This window comes from Triturus cristatus, chromosome 7 (assembly GCF_964204655.1).
Source record: "Triturus cristatus chromosome 7, aTriCri1.1, whole genome shotgun sequence".
Taxonomy (NCBI): domain Eukaryota; kingdom Metazoa; phylum Chordata; class Amphibia; order Caudata; family Salamandridae; genus Triturus; species Triturus cristatus.
Window position 1 is genome coordinate 1,302,189,406 of NC_140590.1, and position 14,118 is coordinate 1,302,203,523.

The 14,118-nt window shown below is 47.5% G+C and overlaps 1 protein-coding gene across 9 annotated transcripts in view; it reads left to right on the forward strand.

The window, feature by feature from the left end:
- LOC146811945 (eukaryotic translation initiation factor 2 subunit 2) overlaps nt 1–14,118 on the forward strand; it is a 268,399-nt gene that overhangs the window by 215,096 nt on the left and 39,185 nt on the right. For 8 of the 9 annotated variants that reach the window (XR_014966807.1, XM_085618911.1, XM_085618913.1 and 5 more), the window contains one exon: nt 7,272–7,357. The exons of the other annotated variant lie outside the window; for it this stretch is intronic. Coding sequence is in view for 7 of the 8 variants with exons in the window: in XM_085618911.1 (XP_085475037.1) it covers nt 7,272–7,357 (86 nt within the window). In the remaining variant the exon portion in view is untranslated. The remainder of the gene's footprint in view (nt 1–7,271; nt 7,358–14,118) is intronic. 9 annotated transcript variants of the gene reach the window in all.

Here is a 14,118-nt window from a genome sequence, read left to right on the forward strand (position 1 = left end):
TATTCCGCGATCTTGTGGTTGGGTCCGGATTCGTAGTTTTTTTTTTTTTTTTTTGTCTTAGCCCAGGTGGGCGTCGACGTCCCACCATTTGGTGTACCTCTCGTGACGTCGGCGTGCTTCCTGCGGAAGTCCCACCTTTGGGGCACCATCTTCAGATTCTTTTTTCCGCCGTTGGGTCTGGATCGTCATCGAGAAGCTCCAGAGTTTGAACGAAGGAAAAGATAAAGACGCGAGCTTCATCGAAGGAGAAAGTTTACAAGACTACAGAGAAGAACATACAGCTGGGACGAAGGAGGAGTTCCTCAAACTTCGACGCCCATCGGAAAATGCGCACTCAGACTGAGCGCAATGGACAAGACACCTTTCAAATTCTGGCTTAACTGCCACCACAAATACGCGCAGAAGGATCAGTATCCAGTCTGCAACCTTTGCCTGTCGGTCGACCACGAGAGCAAGGATTACAACGCCTGCGCCGTCTTAACGCCGAAGACGCTCAGAGTGAGAGAAAGGCAGAGAAGAGCCAACTTCAACATGGAAGGCAAGGGTAAGGCCCCGTCGCTGTACGAGCTGGGCCTCTCCACCGACTATGAGGACAACATCGCCGAAGGACCGACGTCTTCACGGTCGCAGAGACCGATAAGAAAACGCCTGACAAGGTAGGAGACTCGTCTAGTACGAAGCCCCCGAAAATCTGAGAGTGACTCTCGAAAAACAGAGTCCAAGTCCTCGAAAGGAACACCGGCGCCGAAAATTTCGACGACTGCGAGTGGATCCAAGGACGAAAGGCCCGGCGGATCCTTCGAGAAGGACTCCCAGGTGCTGAAACCCGGTGAAAAGCAGGGTTCGTCGAAACAGGGCCTCGAGGTGAGCCGCCTGACGACGAAGGAAAAGGCCGCGTCGACGCAAGCTCCGTCGAAGAGACCAGCGCTCGACGCCGATCCCGCCTCCGAAATGGAGAAGAAAAAGAGAAGGCTCGAGGCGGAGATGGAGAGTATCTTTCAGAGGAAGAAGTTCGATGAAAAAATGAAACAGTACAAGATCCCAATAAAGCTGCCGACCTCGGTCGTCGAGGAACAGGAGGACTTCGACACCGAAGATCTGTCGAGAGATCCTGAAGAGGAGGAGGAGGAAGGAGGAACCCTACTATGAGGGAGAAGAAGACGAGCAGCAGTCGATCTACGGCTCGACGCCGTCGACTCAGGAGCTGGAATGGCAAGACATCGACGCCGAAAGTCCCGAAGAGCCCGTGGAGACATATCCTTCGAGGCCTTCGCCGCCAGACGACATTGGAGCATACAACATGGTCGTCAGGAGCGCAGCAGCGGCCTTTGGGGTGAAATTGGACGAGGAGAAGCAGAAAGCAGACTTTAAACTGGAAACACTGCTCCCCATCCAGACTGGGAGCCAGTTCCTCCCCATGCTCCAAAGCGTGATGAACCAAGGGAAGGAGGCATTCAAGGAGCCTGGAACTTGCAGATCCATCACTCCAAGAACTGAAAAGAAGTACAAGCACTCTTCACAGGATCCTCCATATATCAAGGGATCAGTCACAGCTGACTCCATCATTGCTTCCACAGCCAGGAAGAGGGCCAATGTGCCGGCTACCCGACAAGGAGAGCAGAAGAATGGACCTCACCGGGAGAAAGGTGGAGAGAAATGCGGCTATGCACTGGCGCATGGCTAACTCGAATGCCCTTCTGAACAGGCACCAGCACCAACACTGGGACGAAATGGGAGACCTAATTAAGCATCTCCCAGAGCAGTACAGAAAGCCTCCCATCTGGTCGAGGAAGGCAAAAGCATTGCTAACGCATGCATTAAGACAGCATTGGACGGGGCAGAGACATCAAGCAGGCTGATGGCTATTGGTATCACGGAGAGGAGGCAAGCCTGGCTCCGAATTTCTGGATTCAAACAGGAGGTCCAGAACAACATACTCAACACACCATTCAACGGTGAGACGCTGTTCGGTACCCCGGTGGACGAAAAACCTCTCGGAGCTGAAGAAGGAAAATGAAACAGCTAGGTCCATGGGGGCCCTGCAATTCAGAGGGATGCGAAGAGGCACCACATCTCGGAGACCCTTCGGAAGGGGAGGAAACCAGCCGGGAACGTCACACCAGACTTTCCAGCAAGGACAGCAGGGTGAAGGTCACAGCCAGCAGGGCCAGCAGAAGCCGAACTGGCAGTACCAATCTCGAGGCCAGTCCTTTCGCGGGAGGGGGAAATGGACGTGGCCAGAGAAGAAGAGGGGGAGACCAACCCTCATCAAAGTGACTTCGATCGAAAGTGGCGGCTCACCCTCCAGATACCCCAGGGGGTGAAGCGCATAGTGAACACAGTAAGGGGGGGTTCACAAACCAAACGCCTACGAGCATGCAACACGAGTAGGCGGAAGACTGAAACTTTACCTTCAACAATGGCAAAAAATAACATCAGACAAATGGATTCTGAACATCATACAGTACGGTTACTGTATAGAGCTAGAGAAAAGACCTCCAGACAAGAAACCAAAAAGAAGGCAAAGCTCCGGGCAGGAGCTTGCTCAACTCAAAAAAGAGGCTCTGCAACTGCTCCAAAAGGAGACCATAGAACCGGTGCCATACAGGGAAAGGAACAAGGGAGTGTACTCAAACTACTTCCTGGTCCCAAAGGTGGACGAAACACTAAGACCCATCCTGGATCTACGGTTCCTAAACAAATTCTTAAAAACACAAAGATTCAAAAGGACATCGCTGCAAGAAGTGCTGCCCCAGTTAAGAGGAGGAGACTTCATGTCCACGGTGGATCTCAAAGATGCCTACCTGCACATCCCGATGAACGGTCGACACAAGAACCTGTTAAGGTTCACCATCAACGAGGATCACTACCAATTCACAACCCTGGCATTCGGCCTCAAGTCCCCGCCAAGGGTATTCACAAAATGCCTGGCAGCGGTAGCGGCATACCTACAAAGGGAAGGGATCCATGTGTACTCTTACCTGGACGACTGGCTAATCAAAGCAAGTACTTGCGACAAGTGCGAGGAACACGCAGAGATGGTGACAAAAACACTAACAAGTCTAGGGTTCTCGATTCACTGGGGGAAATCATCAATGGGACCAGAACAGGTGAAGATCTTCCTGGGGGCACAGATCAACACCATAGACCACACAGTCAAGCCCAGCAACAGGAGAACGATAGCCCTGCTGAAGGAGACTCGTCTCTACCAGAAGGTGCGAGTTCTGACAGTGAGAACGGCGAGCAAGATCATGGGGATGATGGCATCATGCATACACCTAGTCCCCAATGTACGCCAACACATGGGACCATTCCAAGAATGGCTGCAACAACAATGGTCACAAGCAAACGGAAGTTGGGAGGATCTAGTCGTTGTAACGCACGCAGTGCAGGAAGAGATAACATGGTGGAACAGGGAAAACATCTCAACAGGGAAACCCTTCACACCTCCAGACCCAACTGTGACCATCACCACAGATGCATCCCAGAGGGGATGGGGTGCACACATGAACAAGCTCAGAGTGCGAGGTCTGTGGACTCCAACGGATGCGGTCAAACACATCCACTACCTGGAATTAAAGACCGTACTGCTAGCCCTGAAGGCGTTCCAGAGGCAGCTGTACAACCAAAGAGTGTTGATACAAACAGACAATACTACAACGATGTTCTACATCAACAAGCAGGGAGGAACGCAATCGTTCCCCCCTATCCAACCTGGCTCAGGAGATCTGGAGATGGGCAATCCCACTCAAAATAGACCTGGCCATACACCTTCCAGGGAAGGACAATGTGGAAGCGGACTGGCTCAGCAGGCAGACTTCGGCATCCCACGAGTGGGAGCTCAATGGATGGGAAACGCAAAAACTATTCAGACGGTGGGGAAAACCTACAATAGACCTATTTGCAACACGCCAGAATGCAAAATGCCAAAACTTCGCATCCAGACAACCAGAAGAACAATCCCAGGGGAATGCCCTATGGATAAGCTGGTCACAAACATTTGCCTACACTTTTCCACCAATACCACTGATGCACAGGGTACTCAACAAATGCAGGACAAGCAACATGATGCTGATCCTAGTAGCACCACAGTGGGCAAGACAAACGTGGTACTCTCAGATAGTGGAGATGGCAGAGGGCCCCCCACACAAATTCAAAAAAATCAAAGACTTACTCTCCATGCAGAACGGAGAGGTTCTACACCCAGAACCGGAGAGCCTCAGTCTAGCGGCTTGGCTCCTGAGGACCTAGAGTTCGCACACCTTAAGCTACCTCGAAGCACTATGCGAGTGCTGCGGGAGGCTAGGAGGCCAACTACACGGAAATGCTATGGGGATAAATGGAAAAGGTTTACTGTTTCGTGCACCCGAAATAGACTGCAAAACAAAATGACCAAGGAATCAACGGTGCTTAGATACCTCACACACCTACTAAAGTCTAATCTATGCTCGTCGTCACTAAGAGTCCACCTAGCGGCGATTGTAGCGTACACACGAGGTGAGACGGGAGGAAGTTTCTTTACCTCTCGGGTAGTAAAGAGGTTCCTCGAAGGAGCTAAAAGATTAGCACCACCTAAAAGAATGCCGCCGCCGGCATGGAACCTCAATTTAGTCCTGACTGAACTCATGAAGGCGCCCTTTGAGCCCATACACAAAGCCTCACTACAAATGCTGAGCATGAAAACAGCCTTTCTGGTAGCAATAACATCGCTAAGCAGGGTAAGCGAACTGCAGCCGTTAACACTACAGGAGCCCTACATACAGATCCACAAGGACAGAGTTGTCATGAGAACGGACCCACACTTCATGCCAAAGGTGGTGTCCGCTTTCCATATGAACCAGAACATTCAAATACCAAGTTTCTTCCAAAACCCGACAACGGGCGCAGAAAGGGCACTTCACACTCTAGACGCCAGAAGGGCGGTGATGCACTACATAGAAAGAACTAAAGAACACAGGAAAACAAAACAGTTTTTCGTGTCATTCGCTACCAGTTTCCTGGGTAGACCAGTGACCAAGGGCACCATCGCACGATGGATCGCGCTAACAATAGAATTCTGCCTCAAGCAGGCAGGACAAGAACTATCGGAGGGGGCACAAGCACACTCCACAAGGAAGAAGGGGGCAACAATTGCCTTTCTGGCAAACACGCCCATTCAGGACATATGCCTGGCGGCAACCTGGGCTTCAGTACACACGTTCACTAAGCACTACTGCGTGGACATACAGATGAACAAGGAAGCACAAGTAGGACGGAAGGTGCTCCAACATGTATTCAACGACCAACGCTCATCTTACACCCAGCCGCCACAAAAATAGCAAACTGCTACAAAGTCTATGCACAGCATACTGAATCCAGAAAGATTCACACTGCAAAACGAATAGTTTCTTACCTGTTGGTGTAGTTTTGCAGCTTGAAGACCTTTCTGGATTCACTAGCGGACCCACCCACCTCCGCCAGAAAGATGAGGCAGGAGAGCAAGGTGGAATAACAAGTGAGGTTGAGAAGAATAAAATACTGAAAAGAGACTTGGAAAATAAACAAGACTAAAAATGCCTAGGGTTAAAAAAAAAAAAAGACAAAAGAACAAAACAAGGGAAAAAAGAACCCGAAGATGGCGCACCCAAGGTGGGACTTTTGCAGGAAGCGCGCCAACGTCACGAGAGGTACACCAAATGGTGGGACGTCGACGCCCACCTGGGCTACGACAAAAAAAAAAGACTACGAATCCGGACCCAACCACAAGATCGTGGAATAATGCACAGCATAGCGAATCCAGAAACGTCTTCAAGCTGCAAAACTACACCGACAGGTAAGCAACTATTCGATATTCCTTAAAAATCGCCTGTATAACTAAAACTTTCTTCCAACTGTTTACAGGAGATGCACCAGTGCTGGATCCAGGATCCTACACTGAGTTAGAAAAAGGAACGATAACCCTACTTACCTGCTATGTGAATTTCCTCCCATAGGATAACATTGGTGATTCTATGTGAAAACATTTCTAAGTGTCAACTTTTAAAATACAATAATATTCCTTAAAAATCACAACTGTAACCAAAACGTAGTTACTTACCTGTGTCCAGGAACTGTCCCAGGACTGAATCTAGGATCCAGTCCTGGAGTTAGAAAAGTAATCCTGAAAGTAATCAATTGCATTTAACTTAAAATTCCCATTGAGCTCAATGTATTATTGTGTTTAAAACGGTGTTGCCTATTGCAACAAACTGTAACTATTGCAGTCGAGTCAAATGCCTATTGCAAAGTATTTAACTAAAGCATCTCATTCTGAGCAAGTATATTTTGATACCTTTTGTTGGTTCTAAAATAAAACAACCATAAAACAACCATATATTTTTATATACAAACCATTGGCCTAGAGTTCAGTTCTTGAATGTGTGAGACTATTTGCTGACTGAATGTGTGCAACAAATGCTTTACACTGTCCTCTGATACTGCCTTACTGCTCGACCAAGCTACCACTTTAGAGAGTAAGGTTATATCTAACTTTAGCCTCTGCCAAACCTCTGGGGACTGTGCACACTGTACCTATTTGGGAACAGTATATACAGAGCCACTTTCTTACGTACCCCCTCCCCTTACATCACATTCTTCACAGATGGAATATGCAACTTGAATGAGGTGTGGGTAAGGGACGTTCCCACAAGAGTAATACGATATTCTGTAACAATGTTCAAAACAGAACACTAAAAGATAAATTACGACTGATCTGCAGAAGACTCTCCATTGAAGACTGCTAAAGCACTCTGTCCATTAGGCTTTCACTTAAATATGTTGAGACTTTTCCAGCACTAGCTCTTTCATAGATTATGATGGTTAACTATTGCCCTTTTCCGGACTGGAAATCCTCATTATAAACTAAACTCGTCGCTTGTCAATAAAAACCCATCCATCTTATTGCACTTCACATTCTGCCAATAAATAGATGAGTTTAATCTCTGCCTCTGGCAGCTGTCCTTTGGGTCTTTACCTACGTATATGGAGCCAGCTGTATTTTAGAGCATGCACAGAACCTACAAATGTTTGCCTTCTAGCAGCCTTGGTATCATGTGGTTCTATTTTTTTGGTTCTGCTCCTAGGGACAGTTGTTCCATAACCTTGTGATAAGGAGATGACCTTACAGGAACCAGTGTAAAATATACTGTTCACTATCGGAGTCACATGTTACAATGCGTTTGGTAGTTGTGCACCTTGATTTCATTTTAAGTGAAGTAATCTTACTTGACTCTTGCCTTTTTTTTCTTTCTTAGTGGCTCAATAGATGGTAACAATCAGCTTGTAATTAAAGGGCGATTCCAACAAAAACAGATTGAAAATGTCTTGAGACGCTATATCAGTAAGTTGATTGATTTTTTTTTTAATTTCATCCTTTGAGGGGTTGTGGGAGTGCCTGGTGATTTGATCAAATGCAGACCTTCCTCCAAGGAACTACACAGATTACTGTAGGGCAAAACCTGAAGCTCGAAGTGCTATTGATGGAAACGTTGTTTTGAGGAGGCTTTTGAGATCAGCTAGCAGATCCCAGGATACAAAGTGATTTTATGGGCATAAATGACAGTAGGTAACTGGAACATTACAGGTTCACTCACTGCACAGTTGCATAACCTTATTCAGGCGGCTAAAAATGATAAAATATCACATATGAGAGCACCTTCAAACTGGCAAGTTCAGCTTGTCTGCTTTACAATAAACACTTTTGCTTGATTTAATAGACTAAACATTTTTTCCATATATATTACAAATCTAGCCACCTATGAGATTCCCATGACAGCTGATTTGCCTCGTAGTTCATTAACAGCATTGTCATCAGAACCGGGGCAGCAATGTTTCTCAAATCATGTTTAAAAACTATCCCTCTTAATAAATACATGTCTAAAGAATGAAGTGGTAGCACACATTTGCAACTAGCAGATTTTCCATTGAAATGTCTACTGATACTACAATATAGTATACAAACAATGTTTAGAAATTGTGTTTCTGAAAATGTCATTTGCTGATCACCAGGTAAAGCATTCGGATTTGTTTTACTCCTATTTAAATCTTTGTTGGCATCACTCTTCTGAATTACAACAAAGTGCTTTCATAAATCCTGATATATTTTGAAATATTTGTGCTATTCATTTACAAGCCGTTTAAAATCTGTTAGAAAAAAACAGCCTGCAGCCTTTTTTCACAATGATTGTCAGATCACGTAACAAAAACCTCTAACTGTAATAAGAGAAAGAAAAGTAAACACCATTTTCCAGAATAAGATAAGCGGCAATTAGTTAGAAGACAAACTGACATTTGATCTCAATCCTTGAACAGACTGCAAATGTGTCAGGATAAAAACTAGATTTAAAGGCTTTTTAATTGCTCATTCACTTTCTGAATGAACAGTACACATGTTTCTTTACAGTTTTTCACTCACCAGAACAGACAATTAGGTCCTATAAATAGCAGACCTGATCAAATCTGACTCGCCATAGCAAGTGGGTGGGTACATTTTTCCAGGCCTGGTATTACATTTATATTGACACTGTTGGGCACAGGGAAATAATCTGTCCAGTGTCACACATGGTTTGGTCAAGTGGAAAATGTAAAATGTAAATCCAGTACTTGTATAGCGCACTAATCACCCCCGAAGGGGTATCTCGGCGCTGGGGGCCGTTGGGAAGATTTAGCGAGCTATTGCCCAGTCTCGCATGATGCTGGGCAGACCCCTGCCGCCGAAGCCAGGGATCGAACAGTGATCCCCAGCGTCCGTCTCCCTGGCCGCGGTGCCACACCTCTTCCCTGGTTCTCTTTCATAAGCACGGACTATCTCTGCTTCAGGCAAGATTCATTAATACTTTTCTGTCTGAAAGAAGAAAAAAGATGGTCTTTGTACACACACCATTTTTTATTTGTGTTTTGTGTACATGTGTTCGAGGCATGTGGGCTGCTGAATTCATATCTGTGCATAGATCGCCGCCTAGTGTTGGGTCCGGATGATTGCACATTGTTGTCCTGGAAGAGTCTTTGAAGTATCACGAGATAGGTGGCTCCTCCCCTGGACCACAGTGCGCATGGGCATACTCTCCATCCTCAGATTGTTTTTTTCCGTCATTGGGTTCGGATGTGCTTATCTTAGCTCAAGTTAGGAAAACTTTATTTAAGGCCAAAAGCCTTTAGATATCGTCTGTATCGTTTGCGTTCGGTATCGATAGATTATTATACTTGTTTTCGAACTTACTCACCTTTATCGGATCGAGTTTCGGTCCGAACATCGATCGACGTTCAAAGATGGAATCGAGGACTCCCTTCAAGAGATGCCCTCTGTCACGCAAAATACCCACACGTCGATGTCCATCCGGTGTGTAACAAATGTTTATCACCGGATCATGATGAGACCAAATGTATGGCCTGCGCCCGGTTCCGGTCGAAGAAGACCCTTCGGAATCAACGAGCGGCTCGATTGGAGGCCAAGAAATCGGCACCTAACCCGGTTAACATATTCAGTACCGAGGACGAAGAAGCCGAGAGCGTCGAAGAGGTAGACCAATCCGACGACGCTGAAGTGCAGGATGTTCAAAACCAATCGGACTCTGCTTCAGAGCATGACTCCCAATATGACGACGACTATGAGATCATCTTCCGGGACGAAGACATCGTCAACGAGGTAGGAGACGACGAGGAGGCCCTTGGGGCCGAGAAAGATTGCTCAGGCGAGGAGCTAGGCCTATCCGTCGATGCCGAGGGAGATAGTCTTGACAAGGCTCCGGTCGCGGGATCGCCTGCGGGCCTTACCCAAGATCGGTCGGATCGTTCTACAGCCCCGCATAAAGGCCCGGCTTCGAACATTTCAAAAGAGCCAGAAATATTAAAAAAGACGAGTCGATTCCGTGAAATCGAAACCAAACCCTGCACCGGTCAAATCGAAACCGAAAGTGCAACTGGTTCAGGTCGGATCGAAGGCATCGAAACCTTCCAATCCGTCGACACTAAAGAAGGACATCGGAGCCTACACACCAAGGAAGGACTTCGGTACCGAGAAACCTAACAAGGACTTCGGCACCGAGAAACAAAAGAAGGCCATCGGTCCCATGAAGACGCAGAGGCCTATGGCACCGATGGTTGGGGCACCAAAGACCAAGGTCAAGGTGGTCGATCCCACTACATCAACACCGAGGAGTGCTGAGCAGATCTAAGACAGGAAAAAAAACGGAGACCGCGTCGAGGCCTGTCTCCAAAGAGCCTGTCGGATCGAAACCACCGTTGCCATTCACGTTGAAAATGGTATCGGAGTCCTTAAAGCGCATCAGGGAACGGGACACTCTCGAACCGAAAACTGGTCCCGAACCGAAGAAGGTCGCCAAGGCTCACTCGGCGCCCGCACTGATCAAGTTTGGATTGCCACCACCGGGGATACCTAAGATGTTCGAACTTAGGAAGAGTATCGAACAACCACAAACAGTGTCGACAGAAAGAACAGATGTCGAAGACTCACAGGACCAGTTTATCGACGTGGACACTGGTAGACTGTTGTTCCGCAAGCGGAAAATTGTCCCAGAAAAGACTTAGGAATCATACAAAATTACACTGAAAAATAAAATAGCGTCGGGTTCGACACCAGTGCTTGTGGAACCTTACCAAACCTATCATCAGGAACCACAATCCTTTTCTCCCGCACACTTTGAGGCGGATGCAGGAGAGGGCTATAATGAGGATACCACTTATCCTGTGGATATTGACCCTGATGAACAACAGCAAGATCAGGATCAAGCATGGGGAGACCCCAATGACCCAGGAGACCCACAAAATGCTCCTGACACTCTTATTTATAATATAAAAACATCTCCCACTGAAGATACTGCTGCTTTTAACGCCCTCATTGAAAGAGCGGCGGCCAATCACGGAGTAGAACTTCATTCTGACTCGGTGGAAGAGGATTTCTTGGTGGACACGTTCTCAACATCAGAAAGAACAGTCAAGACTCTACCAATGCTAAAAGGGGTTATTAAACATGCTAAGGACATCTTTAAGGAGACAACCAGAGCACGGGTATTGAACCCAAGAATAGAAAAAAAATACAAACCAGCCCCAGGAGACCCAATGTACATTAAGGGCCAATTGCCGTTGGACTCGATAGTAGTTTCTAATGCTCGCAAGAGAGCTAACTCGCAAACTACCGGTGATGCTCCTCCTCCAGACAAGGAGTCCAAAGTGCTAGAAACATCGGGAAAAAGGATAGCAGCACAAGCAGCAAACATCTGGCGCATTGCCAACACTCAGGCACTCCTAGCCAGATACGACCGGTCACACTACGATACCCTAGAAACACTAATAGAACACCTACCAGATGACTACAAAGATGGAGCGGAGCTCCTCATCAGAGAGGGAAAACTCATTACAAATGCGTCCATCAAATGCGCACTAGATGCAGCTGACACTGCAGCAAGGGCAATCAACACTAGTGTGATGTTGAGGAGGCACGCATGGTTGAGAATATCAGGTTTCAAACCTGAAATTCAAACTAATATCTTGAGTCAACTAGTCAACCCAGACTTTTTATTTGGCCCCGAGGTTGATGCTACACTAGAAAAGATTAAAAAGGACACAAACTGTGAAATCTATGGGGGCTCTACAGTCGCAGCAGTTTCGGAGTGGCTCCTTTCGTCGCCCCGGGAATAGAGGAGCAGCTAGAGGTCAGGGGTCCCAGCAACAGTACAATAAAGGAGGTACCCAATACCCAGAGTACCTATAATAAGACCAATAGGGGTGGATATCGTGGATCCAGCACCAAAGGCAGAGGACGAGGAAACAACAACACCAGGTCCTCCGCCAATAACAAACAGTGACGTCTTGTCACTGCCCCCCGACCATATAACACCAGTCGGGGGAAGACTCCAACAGTTCCTGCCAGTCTGGAGATCCATCACCACAGACGGGTGGGTCAGAAAAATTGTCCAGTACGGTTATTGTCTGGAATTAACATCCAATCCACCCAACATACCACCAAGACACCGTCCTATGTCCGCAGAGCACTTGACATTATTGCAGCAGGAAGTACTAAGTATGCTGCAGAAAGGAGCCATAGAGCTCGTGCCTGTAGAACAACATGGGTCAGGGGTGTACTCTCTGTACTTCTTAATCCCAAAAAAAGGACGGGTCTTTGAGACCTATACTGGACCTAAGACCTCTCAACCAATACATTGTCAGAGCATTTTCATATGCTCACCCTCCAGCAAGTTCTGCCGTTACTCAGTCAGGGAGACTTCCTAGCAACACTAGATTTGAAAGATGCGTATTTCCACATACCCATACACCCATCACACAGAAAATATCTCGGGTTCACTATTCAGGATCAACATTATCAGTTCAAAGTCCTCCCTTTCGGAGTAACAACAGCGCCCAGGGTCTTTACCAAGTGCCTAGCGACAGTGGCTGCACACTTACGGAGACAGCACATTCACGTCTTCCCTTACCTGGACGACTGGCTTATTCAGGCAAAGTCAGCCCAGCAGTGTGCCAGCCACATATCCACACCATTCACCTTCTTCACAGTCTGGGATTCTCACTGAATTATCCAAAATCACATCTTCAACCCGCCCACATACGGCAGTACCTGGGCGCGACCATAGACACTCTGGCAGCCACAGCTCAGCCAAATTTAGTGAGGATCAACAGCATGCAACTGCTGATAACAAAGTTCAGACCTCAACACTCTCTTCCAGCGCGAGTGTTCATGCAGTTGATAGGCATGATGGCCTCCTGCATCTTCATAGTCCCGCACGCGAGACTACATATGCGCCCGCTTCAGGAGTTCTTGGCACGTCAATGGAATCAGACTCAAGGACAGTTAAAAGACCTAGTGTTGGTGAGCGGTCGGGCATACAACTCTCTCCATTGGTGGAATCCACAAAACCTTTGCAAGGGCCGACCTTTCCAAGAGCCTGTTCCACAAATTATACTGACAGCGGACGCGTCTCTCCAGGGATGGGGGGGGGGCTCATGTACTCAATTACACAGTGCAGGGACTATGGACAACACAGCAAAAGAAGATGCACATCAACCTTCTGGAACTGATGGCAATCTTCCTGTCAATGAAGGCTTTCAAAGTACACTTGTGCAACAAAGTCGTGTTGATCCGGACAGACAACATGACTGCCATGTACTACATACAGAAGCAGGGGGAACACACTCTCCACAGTTGTCTCATCTAGCTCAGAGCATGTGGAGGTGGGCCATTCAGAGGAACATGTTCCTCATGGCGGAACACCTCCCGGGCAAGGACAACCAGATGGCGGATCTGCTCAGCAGACACAGCCACCAAATGCACGAGTGGGAGCTACATCCGTCAGTACTTCAACCGTACTTCCAGCAGTGGGGTCATCCAGAGATAGACCTATTCGCCACAAGGGAGAACGCAAAATGCCAAAGCTTTGCCGCCAGGTTCCCCCATCCGCAGTCGCAGGGCAATGCGATATGGATGAACTGGTCAGGCAAATTTGCGTACGCTTTTCCCCCAGCGCCATTAATACCGCTAGTGGTACGCAAACTACGGCAACACTCTAAGTCATCCTGGTTGCTCCAACGTGGGCACGCCAGCCATGGTACACCACGTTTCTAGAACTTTTCGTGGCACCGCATCAAAGACTGCGGCTCACACCCAAACTTTTAACTCAGAACCATGGCGAAATTTAGCACCCAGATCCGCAACAGCTAAACCTGGCGATCTGGCTCCTGAAGTCTTAGAGTTTGGCTACCTGAACCTGCCTCCAGAATGTATGAATATCATCAAGGAGGCCAGGAAACCCGCGACCAGAGCTTGCTATGCGGCTAAATGGAAAGGATTTGTCATTTACTGTAAAAACAATGACATTAATCCGCTGGATGCATCCATTCAAAACATCATCTGTTACACTTATATCGGTGCAATCTGGCATACAGCTCCATACGTATACATCTAACCGCAATAGCAGCCTATCTTCAGAACAGGCAGCACCTCTCTTTATTCAGAGTGCCCGCTATCAAAGCCTTCTTAGAGGGACTCAAAAGAGTGATTCCTCCAAGACACCCACCGGCACCAGTGTGGAACCTAAATGTGGTCCTCACCAGATTGATGGGTCCACCTTT